The sequence below is a fragment of the Pristis pectinata genome, chromosome 10, assembly GCF_009764475.1.
Source record: "Pristis pectinata isolate sPriPec2 chromosome 10, sPriPec2.1.pri, whole genome shotgun sequence".
Classification (NCBI taxonomy): domain Eukaryota; kingdom Metazoa; phylum Chordata; class Chondrichthyes; order Rhinopristiformes; family Pristidae; genus Pristis; species Pristis pectinata.
The window spans coordinates 35,426,175-35,451,374 of NC_067414.1; the positions used below are offsets into that span (position 1 = coordinate 35,426,175).

The 25,200-nt window shown below is 39.4% G+C and overlaps 1 protein-coding gene across 2 annotated transcripts in view; it reads right to left on the reverse strand.

Moving 5' to 3' along the window:
• The window catches only part of mchr2a (melanin concentrating hormone receptor 2a), a 36,448-nt gene that overhangs the window by 2,918 nt on the left and 8,330 nt on the right, over positions 1-25,200 (reverse strand). For both annotated transcript variants that reach the window (XM_052025120.1, XM_052025121.1), the window contains exons 3-5: positions 22,735-22,944; positions 13,603-13,797; positions 11,430-11,549 (exon numbers count right to left, since the gene is read on the reverse strand). In XM_052025120.1, the coding sequence (XP_051881080.1) occupies positions 11,430-11,549; positions 13,603-13,797; positions 22,735-22,944 (525 nt within the window). The remainder of the gene's footprint in view (positions 1-11,429; positions 11,550-13,602; positions 13,798-22,734; positions 22,945-25,200) is intronic.

Sequence of the window (25,200 nt, forward strand, 5' to 3'; positions counted from 1 at the left end):
GTAACTCGGAACAGTGTCTGCGCATGCGCACTTGGCCCGGGGACCACGAAGGTCGGTTCGTAAGTATGGATGTTCATAAGTCGGGCGTTTGTAAGTCGGGGACTTCCTGTACTACTACAACAATGGACTTCAGCAACAAGCTAAAGAAACAATGTAGGCTTAATCAAGGACGGTAGGTCCAGAAGGAAGAAGTAAACTCACTTGAACAGTTCTTTAAGAATGGATCTTTCCTGTATTGTTGTCATTGTTATTGATGAGTCCATCACAGAAGATAATGTTGGGATCAGCTTCGTGCAATAATGGGCTAACTATGAGCATCATTCAGGTGAGCTAGGGTGGATTTAAGCACTCCACTCCTGAATCAAGGTGTCCACTTCTGCCATTGCCATCTCAAATGCAGAATTAAATATGTGAACTGTTCTCTCCTAAGGTGGTCTCAGCACTCTCCAGAGGTCACCCCTCAAGCCACCTCACTCCAACCATCTGGGAATCACTGCCTTAGGAGCTTCAGCTATGACAGTACATTATGCAAGTTAATATAGGCTCATATATAGCTCCCCAGTAAATGAACACAGTCATGCAGAAATCATCTGAAGCGTATTGCAGGAAAATCATTAAACTTGTGCCAGTCTTCCACACAGTGCCTTATAGTGAGTGTGGATATCCTGACAATTTTCTCTCAAAAATTGCTGTTGATGAACAATGCCAATCACATTCCTTCAAAACAGATGTATTGCCCCAAGTTACAATTTTCACTCACTGCAATTTTAGAGAATCCTGGCAGAAAGAACTTGATTCCCTGAGCTGCTTCAATCCACAACTTAATATTTCTTCAGGATTGCTCCCTTGTCTTCCCTTCACAGGTATACCCTGTCTTACCAAACCTTACATTACATTTCACTTTCTTTCGTTCATTGTCTTATTATCCTCTTTTCATTCATTTATGGTACACCTGGGCCACAATGCATATACATTGGTGTGGTTTTCCTGAGTCATAACTAACTATTCAATGCTCTTAGCTTTGCTTTCTGCTCCCAGATATACCAGTGAGAATTCTGATTAAAACTTTTAAAACTTTTTTTATATAGCATGGTAACAGGCCCTACCAGCCCAAAGAGCCCACGCTGTCCAATTACACCCATGTTAACCTACTAACCCATATGTCTTTGGAATGTGGGAGGAAACCGGAGCACCCGGAGAAAACCCATGCAGTCACGGGGGACAATGTACAAACTCCTTAAAGACAGTGGTGGAAATTGAACCCCGATTGCTGGCACTGTAATAGCATTACGCTAACCACTACGCTACCATGCCACCCATAAATTATGCACTGAAAGGCACAAGAGGTGAAAGTATGTCATGGCATAAAAGAAATGAATAGGACCAGTGTGAACAAGATAGAGAAGGGAAATCATTAATATTGTATAAACTATAAAAAGAGAATACAAAGAGTTTAATAACATATGACAATATTAAAAAATATTTCAGGAAAAATATTCTGCTGTTTTGATATTTTCTATATAGTTTGTAAAATAGTGTGATTATAATATTTGGAGTTAAATTTTGTCCATTTATGTATTCTGTACTGTGTGTATATTTTGAGTTGTATCCTGATCCTTGGTCTGATTGTGTTCAGAAGAAAATGGAATGGCATCTGGTGCATATTAGTGGGGTTTCATTCCTCAGTTGTAAGTTCTTGCTATCATTTGTATGGTATTAGACAGTTGCAAGAGATTAGACAGAGGAAATGATTCAAAGTTGTCGAGTCAAGTAGAGTTTATTGTCATACTGTTAGATAAGCATATGGAGGAATTTAAGATAGAGGGATATGTGGGAAGAAGGGGTTAGATAGTCTTAGGAGTGGTTTGAAGGTCGGCACCACATTGTGGGCCAAAGAGCCTGTATTGTGCTGTATTGTTCTATGTTCTATATATGCACAGATATGTGCACGCACAGGTGCAATGAAAAACTTACTTGTAGCAGCATTACAGGCACATAGCGTTAGAGGCACAACGTTCCAAAGATAAACATAAATCATACATAAATTATACAAGAATTGTACAAGAAAGAACACAATTATTACAAAAGTTCATTGTTGTGCAAAGTGATCATAGTGTTACTTAACTGAGGTAGTGATTAGGGTTGAGCTGGTTGGTTCAAGAACAAATGGTTGAAGGGATGTAGCTGTTCTTGAACCTGCCTGTGTGCAACTTAAGGCTTCTGTACCTCCTGCCTGATGGTAACTGTGAGAAGATAGCATAGCCCGGATGGTGGGGGACTTTGATGATGGATGTTTTTAAAGACTCTTTAAAAAAGTGTAACATGACTCATGGGAATATCTGGATGCTGAAATGTTGGAGCATTCAGGACAGCATTGAGAACCACATCCATTCATCAGGAGTACACAAAAGCCCAGTGTAAGTGTTGAAAGATGAGCACCACTTCCCAACCTGCCCGCCCACTCGCCTGTCAAACACCAACTGCCCCATCTGGGCAGGGGCTGCAGTTCCCACATAGGCTTCATCAGCCACCTCTAAACCCACGGAACTGGATTAGAAACAAGTCATCCCCAACCTTAAGGGACTGCCTAAGAAGGAGGAAAAGGAAGATTAGAGTGTTAAAGACTCACTTTGGATCAAAAAGGATACAAGGCTCTCTTATGGAAAAGGTCAATGGTGCAGAACCTGAATAGAAATCAGCTGCAAACACCCAAAAGTGCAGGGTACAATTTCCCCATGGAAGTGCCTACAAATTCAGGATTTCTACATTGCATGCTCAAGCACTGACACCCTGAAAATTGCAGATAGTTCTTTGCTGGCTAGTCTGCAAGCATACTCCACCACTGGCCACCTTTGTCTTTTAAATTGTCACCAAGGGATGTGGATAAGTTAAGTTCAAACTTAACCTGGAAGTCGGTGGCACCTATAGGTGGCTTGCTTCTGACAGCAAAATCGAGGCTGTTAAAATACATAATCCTGCTCCTTTAAGTCTAGATTGATTTACAATTTGCAACATTTTCAGGTTTTTTTTCAAATCAAATAATTCCCGATATTTCAAGTGTTGTCCTACATTTTGATTGGTAAGTATGAAAATATTACCCTTAATTGATTAAAATCATTTACTGGTATAACAGAATATATAATAAAAGCTATGTAAAGATTAAATTTATAAGTGACAATTCTTTTGAATTAATTGGATGGTGTGAGAGAAAAAAGGTATGAAAACGTTTATACACTAAAACAAACCAAAAAAAAACTTTTCCTGTTTAAGAGGTTTGATCAGTTTCAGAGCTGACCGATGTTACAGCCCCATAACTGTATAATTCAAAGCATGATCATGATTGAAACAAGACTGTGTTACACTGTTGGTTAACTCCAGGCTAGGTTATGGTTCTACAGCACGTTACTTCCATACCGTTATTGCTCATCTGTATGTTGATTTTATTTTCGACTTCAGTAGTATTGTGCTTCCTGTAAATGTTTAGTGTGGGTGTTTTTTTCCCTGTGTTTTTTTAATTATGATTTTCTATCCAACTCTTTTCTTGATATATTGATTTCCCTGTGTAAAATTCATTAAATTGTTGTTATTTAACTAGAAATGGTTGAGATGGGAGGAGGAGTAAGAGTCTGGCAAGATTAGTAATTCTTGTTCATCAAATGTAATTCTCTGGTGTCTGACCCAACACCCCCTCCTCTCCCAGTCCCAATCTCAGTGTGGTGTGGTATCTGGACTTTATTTAACGTTACTCAGTTACCAGATAAACAAATCTCATACAGATAAATAGCATTCCAAATGTATGGCACCTCTTTTCAACTGTGTTTTGTTTGAAAACCATGAAGCTTATGGGAGAATCTGGAAGGCTGATAAAAGCATTCGTAGATTTCTTGGAAAATGGAACGCAGTTCACCTGTTCTGGACCAAGTTTTTTTTCAATTCAAATAAAATTAACGCAAAGTGCTACATTTCAGTGTTGTTGTCTAGACTGATCACAAACACCTGAGTGAGCTTGCACTCACCACGGACATGAACGCATCACGGACACCAGCCTCCCCTCCTTGGACTCTGTCTTTACCTCTCATTGTCTTGGTGAAGCAGCCAGCATAATCAAAGACCCCACCCACCCAGGACATTCTCTCCTCTCTCCTCTTCCATCGGGTAGAAGATACAGGTGCCTGAGGGCATATACCACCAGACTTAAGGACAGCTGCTACCCCACTGAGATAAGACTACTGAACGGATCCCTTATACAATGAGATGGACTATGACCTCACAATCTACCTTGTTGTGACCTCGCATCTTATTGCACTGCACTTTCTCTGTAGCTGTGACACTTTAATCTGTACTGTTATTGTTTTTACCTGTACTACATCAATGCACTTTGTACTAACTCAATGTAACTGCACTGTGTAATGAATTGACCTGTACGATCGGTTTGTAAGACAAGCTTTTCACTGTACCACGGTACAAGTGACAATAATAAACTAATACCAATACCAATACTTATTGGGTTTGGAGTCATAGATAAATCTCAAAAAGCAGACAAAAGCAATGTCTGCACTGCTTTCAAAGTCAAAGTCAGGGCCACACTCTCTCAGAAGCATTTTCTTAGCATGTGTGCGAGCTGTTCTGCTGAGATAGGCCATGTATGCTCAATCCTTAAAAAAATAGAAGTATGGGGAACCTTTGATTTTTGGTCAATATGACTTTTGCATTCACACCCAGAGGAGCAATTAGCTGTATTGCAATGCAATATAGGACACTCCTGCCCTTATGGACACCTCCTTTCTAACTTCCTGCCATATGCCTTCTGCCTCTTCTGTCTTACCGTTCTTCAGAACCTTGTGTCTGCTCCTCTGGGAGGATCCTGCCTCTACTATCCCCACCCAGTACTACCCATCACTGTAGCATGCCTACATTCCCCGGTGTCTGAAGGAATGTTGGTACACTGGCTACTCCTCAAGGTCAGAGTTATAAGGAAAAGTGGAGGGTGTTTGTTGTGTCACCTATTTTAAGACCATAAGACATTGGAGCATAATCAGGCCATTCAGCCCATTGAGTTTGCTCCGTCATTTGATCATGGCTGATTTATTTTTCCCTCTCAACCCCATTCTCCTGCCTTCTCCCCGTAACCTTTGATGCCCTTACTAATCAAGAACCTATAAACCTCCGCTTTGGAACATAGAACATAGAACATTACAACACAGTATAGGCCCTTTGGCGTACAATGGTGTGCTGATATTTTATACACCCAATGCTTTAAATATACCCAGTGGCTTGACCTCTATGGCCAATAAATTCCACAGATTCACCACCCTCTAGCTGAAGAAATTCCTCCTCATCTCTGTTCTAAAGGGTCGTCCTTCTGTTCTGAGGCTGTGCCCTCTGGTCCTAGACTCTCCCACTACTGGAAACATCCTCTCCACGTCCTCTCTATCCAGGCCTTTCAATATTCAGTAGGTTTCAATGAGATCCCTCCTCATCCTTCTAAATTCCAGCAAGTACAGGCCCAGAGCCATCAAATGCTCCTCATACATTAACCCTTCCATTCCCAGGATCATTCTTGTAAACCTCCTCTGGACCCTCTCCAATGCCAGCACATCCTTCCTTAGATATGGGGCCCAAAACTGCTCACAATACTCCAAATGTGGTCTGACCAATGCCTTATAAAGCCTCAGCATTACATCCTTGCTTTTATACTCTAGTCCTCTCGAAATGAATGCTAATGTTGCATTTGCCTTCCTTACTACTGCCTCAACCTGTAAGTTAACCTTTAGGGAGTCCTACACTAAGACTCCCAAGTCCCTTTGCACTTCCGATTTCTGAATTCACCCCCTGTTTAGAAAATAGTTTATGGCTTTATTCCTTCTACCAAAGTGCATGACCATACATGTCCCTACGCTGTATTCCATCTGCCAATTCTTGGCCCATTCTCCCAACCTGTCCAAGTCTTTCTGCAGACTCCCTGTTTGCTCAACACTACCAGCCACTCCACCTATCTTTGTATTATCTGCAAACTTGGCCACAAAGCCGTCAATTCCGCCATCCAGATCATTAACATATAACATGAAAAGTCATGGACCCAACACCGAACCCCTGCAGAACAACTAGTCACCGGCAGCCAACCAGAGAAGGCCCCCTTTATTCCCACTCTTTGCCTTCTACCAGTCAGCCAATCTTCTATCCATGCTAGTACCTTTCCTGTCATACCATGGGCTCCTATCTTGTTTAGCAGCCTCATGTGTGGCACTTTGTCAAAGGCCTTCTGAAAATCCAAGTAAACCACATCCACTGACTCTCCTTTGTCTATCCTGCCTGTTACTTCCTCAAAGATTTCCAGCAGATTTGTCAGGCAGGATTTCCCCTTCAGGAAACCATGCTGACTTTGGCCTATTTTATCATGTGCTTCCAAGTACCCCAAAACCTCATCCTTAATAATGGACTTAATAACATCTTAGCAACCACTGAAGTCAGGCTAATTGACCTATAATTTCCTGTCTTTTGCCTCCTGCCCTAGAGTGGAGTCGAATGCCTTTTGCTTCCTTGTACTCATTTCTAATCTGATAAACATGGAACCACTTATCTTGTTGCAGAATTTCTTCGAATATTTCTGTCCCCTTATCTTTGATGGGAAATCTCTGAAACCATCTGTATATAGTGACTGGGATCCGGTCTGGGTCAATCTACTTGAGGCTTGTGTAGCAGAGGGTTGTGCAGCCTTCTGTCTATGGCTGCAGGAGAAATGTGTGTGGTCTTTTAAATAATATTCAGCTTGAGCTTCAGCTTTGTTAAAAGCTGGTTCCTCCATGAGTGTACACCACCAGTTCTTATTCAGATCAACGTGGTCAGAAATCTTATTGGTAATACATTTTATGTGGCACGTGAATATTGACACCAATTGGGTCAGCTGGAAGACAGAAAAAAACTGCACTACACAAAAACCAAGCAAAAAAAGGGCAAAATGATATTAACAACTGGCATTATTTCTTTGGGATCTGTGTGCAAAGGGGGCTAAGGCTGTACTGATGCAATTTCCATCTATGCAATGCTGGTTTCTCTGGCACAATTTCTAGGCCTATTCACTAATTGCTGCTATTTTTCCTACAACAGCAGCTACATTTCAGAGAAACTCTTTTTCCTTGTGAAATGTGAAATGTCACAAAATCTTGCTTTATCATTGATCAGATTACTGGTGATTCGTTTTCTTTGGCAATACTGTTACTGACAACCTATACCATCTTGTGGATACTGAGGTTGGCTATAAAACACTTCAGGAGCTCCTGGTGTTGTGAAAAGTAATATTAATGCAAGATTTCTTTTCGGATGTGCATTCAAGATCACAACAACCCACTGAGCAAGAATAAGAAAACTTTATTCCACTTTTCCACTCCCCTCATTCACTCTAAACTAACATCTTCTGAACTTGCAGCAATCTGCTCACTAAGAACCAACCCCAATATAGACATCAAAGCTGTCAACGAGGGTGTGGTGTTCAGGCCAAACATCAGCTCTCAGACACTTCTTCATTGCTCCCTCTGGACCTTGACCCCCATCAGAGAACATCAGGCCTTGTCTCCCGCACAGTCACAACCTCATTTCCTTGGCAGCTCTTCTCTCCTTGGTTTCTAGCCTAATAGTGCAAAGGCCACTTCTACATGCTGCTCAATATCCACAAATAAGATTTTCCAGGCAGGCCTGTTCTTTCAACCTGCTCTTGTCCCACCAAAATTATCACTTCGTATCTTGACTCTATCCTTCTGCTCCTTGTCCCTTTCCTTTCCCCAGATATCAGTGACACTACTCATGTTCTCCACAAGTGTAACACTTTCCAATTCCCTGGTCCCAACTGGCATCCCTTTACCATGGATGTATTATCCCTCTACACCTCCATCCCACATCAGGTGAGTCTCAGGGCCATCTGCTTCTTTCTTGAATAGAGGCTCGTCTACTCCTTTCCACCAACACACTCATTCACCCGGCTGAACTTATCCTCACTTTGAACAGCTTTTCCTTCACTCACTTCCTAGATTAAAATGGGGTTGTAATAGGAACTTGCATGTCATTTGTGTGGGATACATGGAAAAGTCCCACATGGGGCCACTCTCTTAACTCTTTTTCTGGCACATCAACGACTGTCATGGTGCTGTTCCTAGGACATACAGAACTTGTAAATTCAATTTTGCCGCCAATTTTCATCCTGGTCTCACTTTTACATGGTCCTTCTCAGTCTCTTCCTTCTCTCTCTGTATCTCAGGGGATAGGCTAACCTCCAGAATTCATTACAAGCCTCATATGCCACAACTATCCTGACTATACTTCTCCCCAACCTGTCTATTGCAAGAACTCTATTGCATTTTCCAAATTCCTCCTTCTCTGTTGCATTTGCTCCAGTGAAAAGACTTTCGAGAAAGGTTCCTCTGAAGTGCCCTTGACCATCTATTTCCCACATTTCTGCTCTCACCCCCTCTCCTCCTGAACAGAACAGGAATAAGAGTTCCCCTGGTTCTCATTATCTACCCCACCAGCCTCTATATTTAGTCAATCATTAGTCACAATTTCAACAAGATTCCACCATCGGGCACATCCCCTTGCAGCACTTCGAAGGAACTATTCTCAATGCAATTCCCTGGTCCACTCACCCATCACCACCAATCACTCCCTGTTGTTTAGCACTTTCTATACAACCACAGGTGAAGCATTGCCTATCCTTTCAACTCTTCCATTCCCATCATCTAGTGAGCTAAACAATTTCTCCAGGTGAAGCAGTGATACACTTGCACTTCTCCCAATCAAGCGTACTGCATTCAGTGTTCACAATGTGGGCCTCAGCTGCACTACAGAAACCAAACACAGAGAGGGGCAGCCTTGGTGACTGTCACTTTAATTCTCCATCCCACTCCCACTCCGACCTATCTGTTTGTGATTTCCTGCACTGTTATAAAGAGGCCCAACACAAGTTTGAGGAAGAGCACATCATCTTCTGTATGGGCACATTGCAGCCTTCCAGACTCAACATCGAATTTTCCAACTGCAGTTAACTCACTTTCTCTGTCTATATCAGCATTGGCCATTTCTGCTGTTAGTTATCCTTCAGTGATATTGCCTCAGTTTTTATTTCCATTTGCACATTTTGACCTGCTGGGCATGCCCCCACTGCCCTGATATTTGTGACACATTCCATTTCCTTTTTTTTAATTGTCATCCCCTAACTATGCAATTTACCCACTTGACTGGAGAATCTTTACAAACTATCCCCACATCAATCCTGGCCTCACCCTATCACCAATATTTTCTTTGTGCTATCCATCCCCACCTTCTCAGCAACTTAGTACCAACTTGTGTTCTCTCTGTCCCAGTTCTGATCAAGGGTCTTTGACCTGCAACATTAACCTGTTTCTCTATCCATGGATGCGGCCTGGCCAACTGAGTGTTTCTGGTATTTTCTGTTTTTATTTAAGATTTCCAGTATCTTCATGTTTTAAATTTCCTAATGAATCCTCAAGTTGTCTCTGATTCTTTTGTTGACCATCTTAAATCTGTGATCTCCATTTGCAAAACCTTATGCCCCTCCTCATTTATCACAACTCTACATCATTTTGACTACCACTTTAAAATTTCTTCTGAACTTCCTCAGGTTAAGGAGAACAGATCCATCTTCTCTAGTCTCTCTGCATAACCAAAATCTGGGATCCCTGTATTGTTCTTTTCTGCAGGCTACAAAAGGCCTTGCCATCCTTCCTAAATTGTGATGCTCAGAACTGAAGATGATATTCCAACTATCATTAATCGCCGTTTTATGAATAGTTATGATATATTCCTTGTTTTTTTTCACTCAATGTTCCATTTATGAAGCCATGAATCCAGAATGTGGGATTTTTTTAAAGCTTTTTCATTGATCTCGCAGTAGTCAATGGCTTGTGGGAATGTGTTTGGAACCCTCTGTTTCTGCACATATTTTAAACCTGTGCCATTTAAGATAAGATAAAATAGGATAAGATATCTTTATTAGTCACATGTACATGGAAACACACAGTGAAATGCATCTTTTGCGTAGAATGTTCTGGGGGCAGCCCGCAAGTGTCGCCAGGCTTCTGGCATCAACATAGCATGCCCACAACTTCCTAACCCATACGTCTTTGGAACATGGGAGGAAACCAGAGCACCCGGAGGAAACTCACGCAGACACGGGGGGGTTACATAGCATGATCCCTACAAATTGCTCCTACCACTTCCTCCTACCAATACTATATATGCTCATTTGACACTTTATATATATTAAACTTTATGCATCATTTCACTAGTCAGCATCTAACTCCTTCAATGTACCTAGGAAGCATTTGCCTCTCATCTACACTCTTCACTGACAGCAGTGCTCCAAGGCAAGATGAGCTTTTGCTGAAGACGAGGTATCCAAGCAATTCTCATTCACAAGCAAGCATAAGAATGTAGCAGAAGTGTTTTTTCCACCTCACATGAGAGATCCTGCACTGAATTCAAAAGGGAATTTGGCAAGATGAGCAGTCTCCAAGACAATGAGTTACTAAAACTAGCCCATTCCTCTTTGGCTGGTTAACCATTTGACATTTGTTATCTTGCTTATAATGATTAATGCTCCTTTTGATAAATGATCAACCAGCCAAGGCCTAGACAAAGTACCTGAAGAAGGACATCTGCTCCAGATTACCTTGCAAGCCAACTAGACAAGCGGGTGAAGACCACCTGTCCTGTTGTTGGTAAGCTGAACAACACCAGTTTAAGAAACACTTGCAACATCTCTGTACTTCTTGAGAGTCCTGAGCCATTAACTCTTGACAAACTGCCCCTGAGTTCTCTGTTAAGTCCCATTTATCCAGTGGGATGACGACATTCAAAGCTGACATCTTATATGCAGCTTTCTTAATAGTTTTTTATGCAAGACTGTTACAGTATAATATGAAGGTGAGTTTTTGTGTGCAGAACATACACTTGCCATATATGAGATATTGTAGTGTAATTGTCATGTTAGTAGATCAGTAATCCAGAGGTATGGACCATTGTTCTGTAGATATGGATTCAAATCATACTGCTGGAACCTCATAATTTAAATTCAGTTAGTTAAATAAATCTATAATTTAAACAAAACTATTATCATCAATGGTGATCATGAAACTACTGAGCTGTCATAAAAACATGTAACAAGGAAATCTGTCCTCAGATGTTTTGCCCACATGTGACTCCAGTCTAGCCGAAAACTGGTTTACTCAGAACTGGCATCTGAAGTGGCATAACAAGCTACCTAGTTTTAGAGCAATTAGCAATAAATGCCAACAATATCATGATTCTTTAAGTTAAGAAAATCCTTAGCTAATCAACAACAAAAATACAAAACATTTCGGGTAAAACAATCTTCCATTGTTCATTTACTTGTTCTGTGTATTAAACATATAATTTACCTTCCATTCCTCTTGTTTTCCTGATAGATGTCCCATGTGTAGCACAGAATCAATACGTAGCAAATCAGTATCAGCGGCAAAGGAACAAAGAAAGAAGTTAAGGTGTGATACAATGTATACCTGTGATAGGACCAGAGGGATAACATGTTAGTTTTGACCAGTTTTTTAATAAGTGCTTGCCTATGTTTTCAATGATTGACAATATCAATGTTTTATTTTGAGGTTGCTTTGTTTGTTGGCAATTGTATTTAATGAATGATGTTATATGAAGATACAAGTTAGAAGCAGGAGTAGGCCATTCTGCTCTCAAGCCTATCCTGTCATTCAGTAAAATCATGGTGGATTGGATTGTAACCTCAGGTCTGCATTCCTGCCTAACTCCGTAACCTTTCACTCCCTGGCGTATCAAGTATATCTACCTCTGCCTTAAAAATATCCAAAGACTCTGCTATCACCAGCCTTTGAAGAAAAGGCTCATAAGCTTCTGAGAGAGAGGAAAAAAATCACATCCTCTCTGTCTTAAGTTGTCAACCCCTTATTCTTAATTTTCATTTGATAGCCAATAGCCAGTATATCAATGACTACATTGATATACTGCATAGCCAAATCAGTGCCATACTAATGAATCAACTGGACTTTGATATTTTGACTATTTGTGTGAACAGCAGAAAATCGTTGAAAAAATTAGCATTGCCCACATATAAGTGGCTGTAGCTAGATGTAAGTAAATAGAATGGGACTGGATATTTAAGAATACCAGAAATAACATTCACTAACTTGCAGTCTCTTTACACGGTTTTACACTACACTCTATGGATGAAGATTGGCTCACTGAATATTAAGGAATTTGAATTGAATGTTGCACTCAGTCCTAATGATATCAAATTGTTTAATATTTAATTTCATTAGGGGAACTTGATCACTTTTGTGAAACTACATTTAAGTTTTGCTTTGCAGTGAAGTGGAAACTACTATGCTGTGATGTTAATAATGGAGTGTAATGAGAGTGAGAAAGGCTAGCAAATGCCACTAAAATTCTCCTCTTCCAACAAGCAGAACTAATATGTGCTGGGTGCAGTGTGTGACCATTCCATAGCCAGAAGGGCATGGAAGTGCACTCATACATTTCATTGCTGAATCACCACACCCATTAAGGAGAGCACCTGGCATAGGGTTTGCAGTAATTTTTTTCTATTTTTCTAAACATATTCTAACTTTCCTCTTTGAAAATAAAAGGCATTTCTTCGGGGTTAATTTGGGTCCAATGTAACTCCTCTTCATCTCTCTTTGGCTTTTTCTTCTGTCTGCTAAAATGATGGTAACCCCTGATGCATCACTCATATTTCAAAATGTGGGCTTTCACTTAGATGTATTTTACTACATCCTGATAATGAAAGGAATTCACATCTTATCAGGACACATCTGACAAATTTGAATGAACACAATACATAAATTAATGGGAGGCTGCAAATATGATTTTTGAAAGTGACAAAGCGAACACTCAGTTTAAAGCTAGCTTAATAATACTTTGAGGTCCAGACTTTTTGCTTAATGATTAAAAAGAACAAAGAAATAATGTTTTTATTTCAAAAAGTGATCAATATATTCACATTAAAATCCTTCATAATTTGTTATTGAATAAATTATGAATCTGCATTAACTTCTTTGTTCAGAGAATAGTTTGGTGGTGAAATTTCTTAAATCAAGGAGTAGTTGAGGCAAACGGAACAGATACCTTTAACGAGAAGCTGGATAATCACATGAAGTAGAAAGGAATAAGGTAATGTACAGGCAGGGTTAGATGAAGTAGAATGGGATAAGATTCCTTTGGAGCACAAACAGCAGAGTGGAGAGTTGGGCTGAATGGCCTTTATCTGTACTGTAAATTAAATTTGACCCATTGTCCATCTCATCACAGAGCAATACACAGTCCCATTCTCCCATCTTTTTCCCGTGTCTGCAAATTATTTTCCATCAAGAGCCTATCCAATTCCCTTTTGAAAGCTCTGATTTCCACCAACCTTACTGGCAGTGAGTTCAATTCAAAATTGATAATGGGTACTTCTGGATGGGACATTGTTAGATTTAAGTGTAAACCCGACAGTGATTGAAAAAATGTGCATCAACCATTTCGAGCAAAGCACTTAGGCGCCTTATTTCAAAATACACTTACCAAAGTATGTCCTGGGGTGAAGTCAGATCGAAAGCACAGCTTTCCAGGCCATCCTGAAATTTAATGACTTTTGCATGCATCCAGACTGGAAGAACCAATACAAGTGAAATTGCCCAAAGGCTCAAATTGATTTTAACGGTTTTTGACCTGGTTCTGAAACTTGTCAGATGAAATGGATGAACAAGAGCCAGGTACCTATGGACGAGATTTTGAATAGACTTTCAGAAGCTGGTAACACAGTAATCACTATTAATTAACCCAGTCTGAGTTTGTAAATTACATAAAACTTATGGTTTAGTGATTTCCTCCTGTCTCTGTTGAAGTTATGGAGTTGGTCAATGCTGGATAAAGGTTATCCAGTCACAGCAAAATAGAATGTGATTGGGAAAAAAAAGTCATACAGGGCAGTTGGAGGCTATTTACCGTATTGTGCCTGGGCAGGTTCCTTGAAATATCTATTCAAGTAGTTCCATTCACCACCTCCTTTTCGATGGCCCTGCAATTGTGCCCTCAGAAATATTTACCAATTCCCCTTAGAACATTACTGTTTAATATGTTTTCACTACTCGGTTACATTGTGCAATTCAGATAATAACTCAGTGGTCGATAAAAATATACCCTTACCTTTCCCCGGGTTTAGCACTGCACCATCAATCTTAATGAATTCACCAGTTTATCTCCAGGAATCCCTGATTAACTCTTATCCTGGTCTATTATAATCATGTGAGCCTCAGCCTCTATAAGATTAGTGGAGGCCCTCAACTTTATTGTTAGATAGGAATGATTATAAGGAACTTTGTAATGGATCCCACCTGTTACAACATACACTCATAACAGGAATCACATACGTTATAAATAGATTTACATGGTACCATTTGCAATCTCAGGATATTCCAAAATGACTTAGATTTGAAGTGTTACAACACAGGGCAAAGAGATAGACAAACCACACACATTAAAATAATGATTAAACAATCTGAATTTTAGTTATGATGATTCACGATTAAATGTTGGCTTGAATATTGGAGAATTCCATTGCTTGGATCTTTTACATCTCTTGAAAGGACAAAGAGGGGCTCAATTTAAAGTTGCATCTGAAATATGTCAGCTCCAACAACGTAGCATAATTGAGCATCAATATCAGATTATGAGTATGTTGGTGAAGTCGGTTGGAACAGTTGTCCTGGAGAGAAAAAGATGTGCAACTGCTGCAGATGTTGAGTTCAATATCTCAGTATCAGTTTTTGTGTTGGTGAAAAAACTGAATTGAATTCTGAAAGAAAAATGTAGCATTCCTGATAATCCAAGACATTTAAATCAAAATCAAAAGGTTGGTATTGTGCTGTTTAAATGTACTCCAGAAATGGAATTCCCTTTTGTTACTTGCAGCTCATCACATTCACTTGATAATAATCAGTATTGACAGTGTGGAAAAATAACTCTTAGTTACTGCAGAAATACTGTGTGTTAATATTAAGATAATAAAAGGAGCATGTACTTTTATTTTTGATAAACAGGGAAAAGTGATATAATGGCATCAAATATTCAGAGCCACCACTATAAAGGCTTGAACTTCCGGCAGACAGATTACACGCAAAAGAGAAAACTGGTTAAAGTTTGAGCAATTGCCTAACTCTGTGCATTCGGTAGAGAACCTCACCCACTGAGCGTGCTCATTGGGAATTTTGGCAAATGTTGTGTGTGATTTCCTGAAGCACATTGCTTGGATTTCTGATTTTACTTTTTCTGATGGCATTGACCTCTACAGGAAATGGAAACTCTGAAAATAGCCTTTCTGATGTAAATGTATACTTGGAGCCTTGCTCTGTCCTTCAGTTGCTCATTGATCTGTGACACACTGTAGCACTTTATGCTTACATTATATTTTCAAAACCCAGGTTTGTTTTTACTCCATAATATTGAATTTAACCTGTTATGTGTTTCCCCCTTTGTATCAAATAGCACTATTGTCTGTGCAATTCTATTTTTTTCTACAAAACTATCAATAAGCACAAACATTAAAATGAACAATATAAGCAGTCTGATCGCCTGTTAATTATCTTCATTGAACCATTCATCTTAGGTCAATACCAGAAAGCCATATTTTCAAGAAACTGACATTTTTAATTTTAATCATTTGTAGAGCAAATCAATAGTTTGTGAAGTGAATATATCACTGAAACAGATTAACAGACCATGAATAAATTGTCTGTGAGTGGAACAGTGGGATCTGTATGGACATCTGTGGTCTTCAATAATAGTCCACATTTTGCAGTTGAAGCTGTCAGTGTTTGTCTTCATTGCTCTACAACATGAACAACAACTTCTGGAGTATGTACATATGTGGTTAAAATGTGGAAATTCTGAAGATGCTGTCAGTGCTACCCTGCTCCTTCATGGACAGTGATATGTATTCTTCATAGCTGCAGTTAACACAGAATCAGAAAAATAGTGTGAACCTTCACATTTCAGAGCGATCTTATTGAAATAAATGTACAAAATTATTAAGGGGTTTGATGAGGTAAATGCAGATTGAGATTTCCTCTGGCTGGGATATTTTGGACAGGGGTCACAACCTCAAAATATGGGGGCGGAAATGAGAAGAGATTTCTCCATCCAGAGGCTTGTGAACCTTAGGAATTCAATGTGCAGGAGGGCTGTAGAGGCTCACTTGCTCAGCATATTCAGGACAGAGATTGATAGATTGTAGCTATTAAGGGAGTCAAGGAGTATGAAGTTAGTACAGCAAAGTGACAGTACGGTAAAAGATCAGTTGTGATTTGATTAAAAAGCAGAGGAGGCATTAGATGCTAAATGGCTTATTTATGCTTTTATTTCTTATGTTCTTATGCCCCTAGTCTTCTTGTAAAAATAGTGAAATAATAACACTTATTTAATGAGGATCAGAACTTTTAAAACTGCATCAAGATATGATTTAATCCTGAGCAACATCTGATCAAGAAAATAATCTAATATATCTGTGGATTGTCATTCCCCTAAAATACTAATCTAAAAATTCATTTCTGTGGCAAAGGCATACTGAATTGTGGTTGTGTGGTTGGCCAGTGACAGTTTTGGTTTTTGGGTTAACCACTGCAAATTCCCTAGTGTTTGAGTTCCAAGGTTTTGAGTGCTACTGAATGGAGCTTGTGCATGAGTAAAGCCTTTCCTTTGCAGGCAGGACCTTTGCAGAGAGGGTGAGGATAAGTAGGTGGTTCTGGAACCAGCGTCAGCTTCAGAGGGTGATTGAGGGGAAAGGTCCAGGTTGGTGCCCAGTGACATGGGTGGGAAGCAAGCGGACTGGGGCCAATAATGACTCTGAATCAATAGCTGGGCCGGTGGTTGCATGAGTAAATTGGGTCTGGAGAAAGGGTCATGTACTTGGGAGGGGATGGTATTGTGTATGGTTGGTTGGGCATGGGGTGCTATTGACAGGCTTGAGAAAAACAGGTGAGCAAACAAATTAATGCTACTAGGGTCAAGTTCCCAGTGCCAATGTGGGACTTGCTCAGAGAGCCCCTCTTCACCATTGCCTTGCTGTGGAGAAAGAAAGACCATTAAAAATGTAGACACAAGAGACTACAGATGCTGGAATCTGGAGCAACAAACAATCTGCTGGAGGAACTCAACGGGTTGAGCAGCATCTATGGGGGGAAAGGAATTGTCGACATTTTGGGTTGAACCCCTACTCAGGATCTGAAACGTCAACAATTCCTTTCCCCCCACAGATGCTGCTCAACCCACTGAGCCCATTGTTTGTTGCTCCATTAAAAATGTATGCTGAGAGTGCCCCAGGACAAGCATGGATGAATTTCTTGCAGAGAGAATTATGTTATTAGATGAACAAATGACGTTGAACACGTCATCCACGCAAGCTTAATTTGTGGGCGGAAGAGCTTGATTGAGTTTAAGCCCACATATCATCTACTCAGGAAGAAATGAATTTCATTTCAGCAGGTCTTCTCTTATAGAAATGTTAATTTTATTAGAAAGAATATTTTGTAGGATAGGGTTGCCTCCTATGTCTAAACTCTCAAAAGACATAAATCCAAGAGTACAAATTTGAAAAAAATCATTATTTGTGCACTCTTGTTCACATGATTCTCTGCATAATTGTCAATAATTCCTTGTATCTGTTGGAGCTCTGCTTGTGTAATGAAACATGATATCTAAATGTGTGGAGGAATTTTCACAGTAAATGGATGTCAAAATAAAGCTAATCACAAAGAAATAAAAATGAAAACAAGCAACTAGTAAAAACCTCTAATCTTTTCTGTTCCCCTATTTATAGAATGATCAAAAATTTGCAACACACTCTCTTGTGTCTCTCTAATATTTAACATAAATGGGCTGTACTGAGATGGTCAGATTAATGTCAACCTTGGAATAGAAACTATATTGTACTGTGTGCATTGGGTAGGGGAAGAGAACTGCAAGTTGTGTGACCAATGACCCATTCAGCCTAATGGGTGGGCCAGATGTGAACTGACAGCTGGTGGAGTGTGTTCTCAGAGGCGGGAGGGAAGGAGGGGGGTGGGTGAATCACCCTGCACCAGTGAAGCCAAGGAGAGATGCCCAACAGAAATGTGACAATATTCACCTTTCAAGACAGTCCTGATGTTGAACCCACACGTAAACCACCACCTGATCCGTCATGACAACCAAGGTTACAAAGAAACATGTCATGTATCTGGAACAAGTGCTTGGATCAATAAATGGACTTGCTTTAGTTAAAGATGCTGAGCTTTTGTATGACAATATACACAATGAGTTGATACTCAGGGTCTTCTGACATCTCAAGTTTATGTCTACCCTTGTGGTGTTCAAACCGAACCCAACTTCCATATGGGGAATTGGTGATCAAGCTGGAGACCCAGGCACAAGCAAACCCGCCCGTAACACGAGAGGAGGTCTGGACTTGGGAAGAGGTGGCCTGGAGAAGTGAAAATCTCAAGGGAATTTGAGAAGGAGAAGAAGGGGGCTGGTAAATAGGGTGCAACCCCAGGGCAGAGATGGTGAACACCCTAGATATAGCTAACTTGGATCAAAAGATTCAGACCCTCAATGATCAGCTGAAGGGGATATTAGGGGATGGCAGCAAATCCAGACAGGGTTCTGGAATGCCCAGATGTTGATCACATGGGCTAAAGGGTTGGCACCAGATATCAAAGAGGATGCGAGGACACAATGATTTGTCCAGGGAAGTGGATAATTTGGATAAAGGACAGCAGAATATGATACCTGCTCCACATCTGGCATTTGGATAATCCAAGCAAACCGAGGAAAACTTGAGACAGATTCACCAAGGGGAGGTGCCCCTATAGTCAGATTAGGGACCTAGCATCAAAACCCACCAAGATGACCAGTTGCCAACTCAAAGGTATTCTATTAATGTTGATTCTTTTTTAGAAGATGGAATGCTGTCAGGGATAATGGTGGTAATACCTATCCTCACCTACCATGCATGTAGGGATGTGAAACAAGTAGAAAGTATGGGGGAAATCAAGAAAGGGAATTAGGCTGTGTATCATTATATTCACCCCAATGTGATGTGATTCAAGGACATGCTGTTGGGACACTGTTGAAGGGGTGCAGTCCAGGGAAGGCAGCTATTGTATGTCCTCATACTATTTATGTCACTGTGGATGGCTTGTGTAGATTCAATGCAACAACCAACTGCAGCAGGGAAACAGTGCCAGCGATCACAGCTTTAACATGATTGGCAAGTATCGGGAAAGAAAGATATTGAATGACTACCTCCTTAAATTCAACTGGCTCACTGGGACACTATGTTCCTTAGAAAACAGCACCATGTGCTCTTGCCCAATGCTTTCTTCCAGGATAGGTCAGATAGAATTAGTGGATATACACCGATATGGGGCATTGGTTCGGAGCGACAGACTGAGGTCAGACGTAGACCAATTCTCATACACTGTACCCTCTTTGCCAGAACATCTGACAAATGTTGGACCGGGTACAGGAAACTTACCACCTCCCACAGCAAAGGAGTAAGAAAGTGCAATGAAGCATTATAAAGGTTCAGGTCACTACCTCATGGGACAATGTGTGGGTTTGCGGGATGAATGTACAGCTTCACCTCTGATCAGGATACTCCCACATATTGGTTGTGGTGAAGCTCAGGGTATTGCTCTTCTTCCTATTTATCCTCTGTCACTTAAATGGCAGAGTAGGAAACAGGAAGAGTAAGCACTCACGTGGACAACTTTCCAAGAAGTGGCCCCATTGGAAGAGGCTGGGTGATCACAAGTTGCAAGGAGTTGAAGCTATAGCTAACTGAATCCCGAAGAGGGCAGATTAGGTTTAAAGAATGGACCTTCCTCCCCTCCAAACTCTGGGTTATGTCATCTTTAGATGGATGCCTACATGGACATCCTCTCCACAGTTCCTCTGTTTCTCTACACTTCTCAATATCTAGCCATTTATTATATGTTTTATTTGCACTTTCTTAATGTGGTCCAGCTTGATTTGACAATAGTCGCATAAATCAGTTGTGCACCAGGCATCTGCAAGTTTTTTCTTCTTGCCAATAAAGGAGAGAAGTTGGGGGCCATTCAATATGTTTAACAAATTAGATTAGAGTGTAAGGATTTATACTGTCAAGGGTATCAAAAGTGAAGATGATGAAGTGATTGAACACATATTTGGGTACATGATCGTGCGAAAGGTTAAGCATTGTGAAAGTGGAAGAGATTTTTCAACTAGTCCATCAGACAAAACTGGGTTTGAGGATCTTAGGGGTAATTAGATGAAAGGATGTTGAGGGTGAATCATTGGACAGGGGAATAAGCATAAAAGTTACAAATATAGTGTTCGGCAAGGGGGATAGTAATGAATATAAACATAAAGTGCTAGAAAGACTCAGCAGGTCATACAGCATCTGTGGAGAGAGAAACAGGTTAATGTTTCAGGTCAATGATCTTTCGGAAACCAGAATAGTTGCCTGATCTGCGGAGTCTTTCAGATTTTCAGTTTTTGAAGTATTTTGGTTTTCAAAAGTGGCAGGATTTGGAAAGAAACAAAGACACATGAAATGGGCAGTCTAGCAGACTCAATTAATGCAAATTGCAAACTGATACATTTTGTAAAGAAGAATGAGAAAGACAATGCAGGCTAAATGACAATTTTAGAGAGAGTGCAAGAACAGATAGATCACAGGATTCACATATACTAACCTTTGAAATTGGTTAGAAAAAATAAGATAGAGGGTAAGTGTAGGGGAGACTTGACTATTAATAGAAGCAAAGAATACAAAAACAAGGAAGTTATCTTTATAAAATACTAATTAGCAGGGAGTATGCACAAATTTAAATCTGCCACTTTTGTAGTGGACAGGGTTTTGGCAATGAAAGTACACACATATGCATACTGGAGTTGATAACTCACATTTATTGGAGGCTCCCCATCCCTCCGCACAAAAATGCACACATGCAGATGCAGACACCTACAAAGGAAGGGTGAAAGGAACGTGATGACTTCAGAGAAGATTTAAGACAATAGTGCCAGTGATGAGGGATCTCAATTAAGTGGGGAGAGAAATGAAGCTCAGATTATTTCTCCCAATGTATGTTAACCAAAGATTTAATGGCATTATTCGAATGAAGCAGGCTTACCATAGAGTAGGCAGGGAGAAACTAGTTCCATAGGCAGGGAGGCGCAGGATGAAAATCTTGGTGAAAGAACACAAAGGGTGATAAGAGGAACTTTTTTATAGAGTGAGTTCTTATTATATAGAAGGAAAAGAGTAGGAGAAGCAGGTTCATTGATAACTTTCAAAGGGAATTGAATATATGTTTGAAATGGTAAAGATTGCAGAGCTAAGGGTGTAGAATTAATTGGATAGCTCATTTAAAAGGCCTCACTAGCACCAGGGGGCCAAATTCTGTCCTCCTATACTGTAACATTCAATGATCCTGTCGCTTTATGGGGATTAAGTGAATTGAAGTACTCTGCTGAACACTAACCTGATCAATATATTGGTAAAATAAAACCAATTGCCAGTGGCAGCATGCAAAATGACTTCATTTTATCCGCCTCGAGATTATCTTTCTGCATCTCACACTAACATTTATATCATGATAATAATTATTAGCAGAGGGCTTGAGATTTGGAGGAATAGGTTGGAAAGTTAATCACAACCCCCCTAACTTAATTTATAACTGATGAACTGAGATCCTGATGGCTTTAGTGGAGAATGGGAATATAACTGTAGATTTATTATGACGCAAGTTTTTGCACCCAATTTGAGGTGATAGGCTTGAATGATCTATTTTATTCTGTTTTGTGCCCCAAGTGACCGTAATATAGAGATGAATCTATCCCTTCTCCCCCTCCCCCTCAGCAAATCAGATGTACCTCTTCCATGGTGAATTATAAGCAGGTAAAGTTTATATTTGGTAAAATAAACAGGTAAAATGGTAAAATTTATATTTGGCAATAAACAGGAAGTAGTGGCATCAATGAAAACCGAACCATTGTATTTTGAATCAGGAATTCTGAATTAAACCAACTTTTCTTATACCTCTCATTTTGTGTAACTTAGGATGTTCATTACCATAACTCACTAAAGATATAAACTAGTATTGTAGCAAAAAGACAAACTGCTGAGGAACTAATTTTGTATAGTTTTATCCTGATGGTTACTATCTTAACTGATAAAATTCAGAATACTAAAGATGCTGGATATCTAAAATAAAACATAAAATGCTTAAGCTACCTAGCAGGTCAAGTGAAATCTGTAGAGAGAAAAAGAACTGACATTTCAAGTCACTGATCTCCAGCTTATCAACCTGAAATGGTAATTCTGTTTCTGAATTCACAGATGCTGCCTGACCTGTGTTGAATATTTCTGTCTTAATTGATCAGTTGGTTCAAATAATAGGAACACTGGAGATAATTTTCCAGGATGGTTATAAATTGAAGAGTGGGTTTTTCACTCTTCCAAGTGATGCACATCCCATCTTGAAAAGTCTCCAGGAATCCAAAGTAACCGAGTTCTCAGCATACAATTGCGTACAACTGAGCTTAAACAGGGATAAATATACATGAAGGTGAGTTGCTTCTTTAAATCATTTTTAACATTTGTTAAATTAACAATGTTGTGCTCGTGCTTACCTGTCCAAGCTCATTGCTGTCATAATTGCACAACAAGCAAACTGGTTGCAGCTGTCTAGTGATGTGATAATAGTGCAGACAGTACTGCCAAGCACCCACTCTCCTTTTCGTGCCCACTGATGGATTAGGAATGGCATTCCAATAACATGAACCAAATCTGCCACTGCCAAATTACAAATATAAATATCTGGAATAGTCCTCCTCACAGACCTGAAATAAATCCAAATTCAATCAGCATTGTATTGTACCTGTTTCATTGCTTTTTCTTAGCAGAGGTATTTTTGTTTAGTTAAAATAATGGGGCTATAATATCACACAGAAATTTTTACTACAGTATATATTCAGTTAATCAGTTATATTTTGTCTGATGTTTACTTGGATATCAATCACCAATACCAAGAGTTAATTAACTGCAATAGTGCCACTAAATTTTAAATGCAAAGTAAGAGGTGGTAACTTTAGGATGATGCTTTTGGTGGGTGGCCAACAATGTGCACTGGAATGTTGGATATATACACTGGATGAATTTCCAACCATTTAGGTACTGGCCATACCTGAGTTTTTGTTTTATTGATCCCTCTAGGAGTGGTTCCATACCAGGAAATTTGTTTTAACTTTTGAGCCATTAACCAGCGGAACATTTTGGTGGGAGAGGAAAATCAGTTATGAAGCCACTTTACCCGATACCTACCATCATTCTGACACCTATCGTCAATAACTGATTTCCAGATGCAAGTGTCTCTAGACGTATTTTCATAATCAGATCATAAATTATTGCTATCAAGCCCTTCTGATAAGGATTAAAACCTAAAAGTTTTTCTGTAATTTCAATTTTATGTGGTATCAGAAAAGTAGGTAAAATATCTTTTAAAAAATTTCTAATCTGTAAATATCGAAAAAAATATGATCTAGGCAAATTGTATTTATTAGACAACTGTTCAAAAGACAAAAGACAAAAGACAATTATCAATGAATAGATCACGAAAGCATGTTATTCCCTTCATTTTCCATAAAGAAAAAGCTAAATCAATTCTGGATGGTTGAAAGAAAAATTTGGATTGGATAGGACTTGATGAAATGGATTTATTCAATCCAAAAAATTTACAAAATTGAAACCATATACATATTGTATGTTTAGTTATTGGGGTAATCATTTGTTTACTCAATTTAGTAAGTGCAAAGGGGAGCGAAGCTCCTAAAATAGAAGCTAATGAAAATCCTTGCGCTGACTCATGCACTGACTCATGAATGAATGGGAAAGAGAGCTTCAGAGAACTTCAGATACTTTTACCTATAGAGACATGGAAGAAAATTCTCCAATTAGTCAATACAATTTCAATGTGTGCTAGACATTCTTTGATACAGTTTAATGTGGTTCACAGGACCCATTTGTCTAAGGATAAGTTAGCCCATTTTTATAACCATATAAATCCTATATGTGACATATGTAATTCGGAGGTGGCTTCCCTGACACATATGTTTTGGTCCTGCCCTCTTTTGGAAAAATATTGGAAAAACATTTTTAATATTATTTCAATTGTATTGAATATTGATTTACGACCTCATCCTATTACTGCAATTTTTGGGTTACCAATGATGGATTCCGGCCATCTATCCGCTTCAGCCTGTCACATGATTGCATTTGTTACATTAATGGCCAAGGGATCCATTCTATTCAAATGGAAGGATCCTATACCTCCTACCACATTTCAATGGTTTTCTCAAACTATAACATGTTTAAACTTAGAAAAAATGAGGACTGATATTGTTGATCCTTCGCTTAAATTTGAGGAAATTTGGAGCCCATTTATTCAGTATTTCCAGATGATGTAAGTAGACTTTTTTGAATCCCTTTCAGTAACCTTCTTTAGCCAGAGGGTGGTTAATTTGTGGAATTCCTTGCCAGGTACAGCAGTGGAGGCCAGATCATCGGGGGCATTTAAGGAAGACATAGATAGATATCTAAATAGTCGGGGTATCAAGGGATATGGGTATAAGGCTGGAAATTGGGATTAGAATAGTTTTTTTTCCTCCCCCCCCCCCATTTCTCATCTTTTCTTTTTTCCCTTTTCCTTGGAGCAGACTCAATGGGCCGAATGGCCTACTTCTGCTCCCTTGTCTTGTGATCTTGTGAATATAGAGGAGCAGAGCTAACGACATAATAACGTCTTTTCAATTGAAGAAATAACAGTCCAGCTTTTATTTTGAAGTTTTTGGTTTGCGTTTGTTTATTATTATTATTTTTTTTCTTTATTTTTTTCCTTTTTTTTATTTTTGGGGTTCTCTTTTCATATAATCAAATTTCTTTTCAAATTCTTTTGTATCATGTTCATTTAGTAAGAAGTTGGGAGGTTCAGATTATATATTTCACTCCCTGTGTTTGTATATGTCAACTGTTATTATTGAAATCCTGATCTTTTCGCACCATGTGTATAATTGCTATTGTTATGTGTATTGATTTGAAAT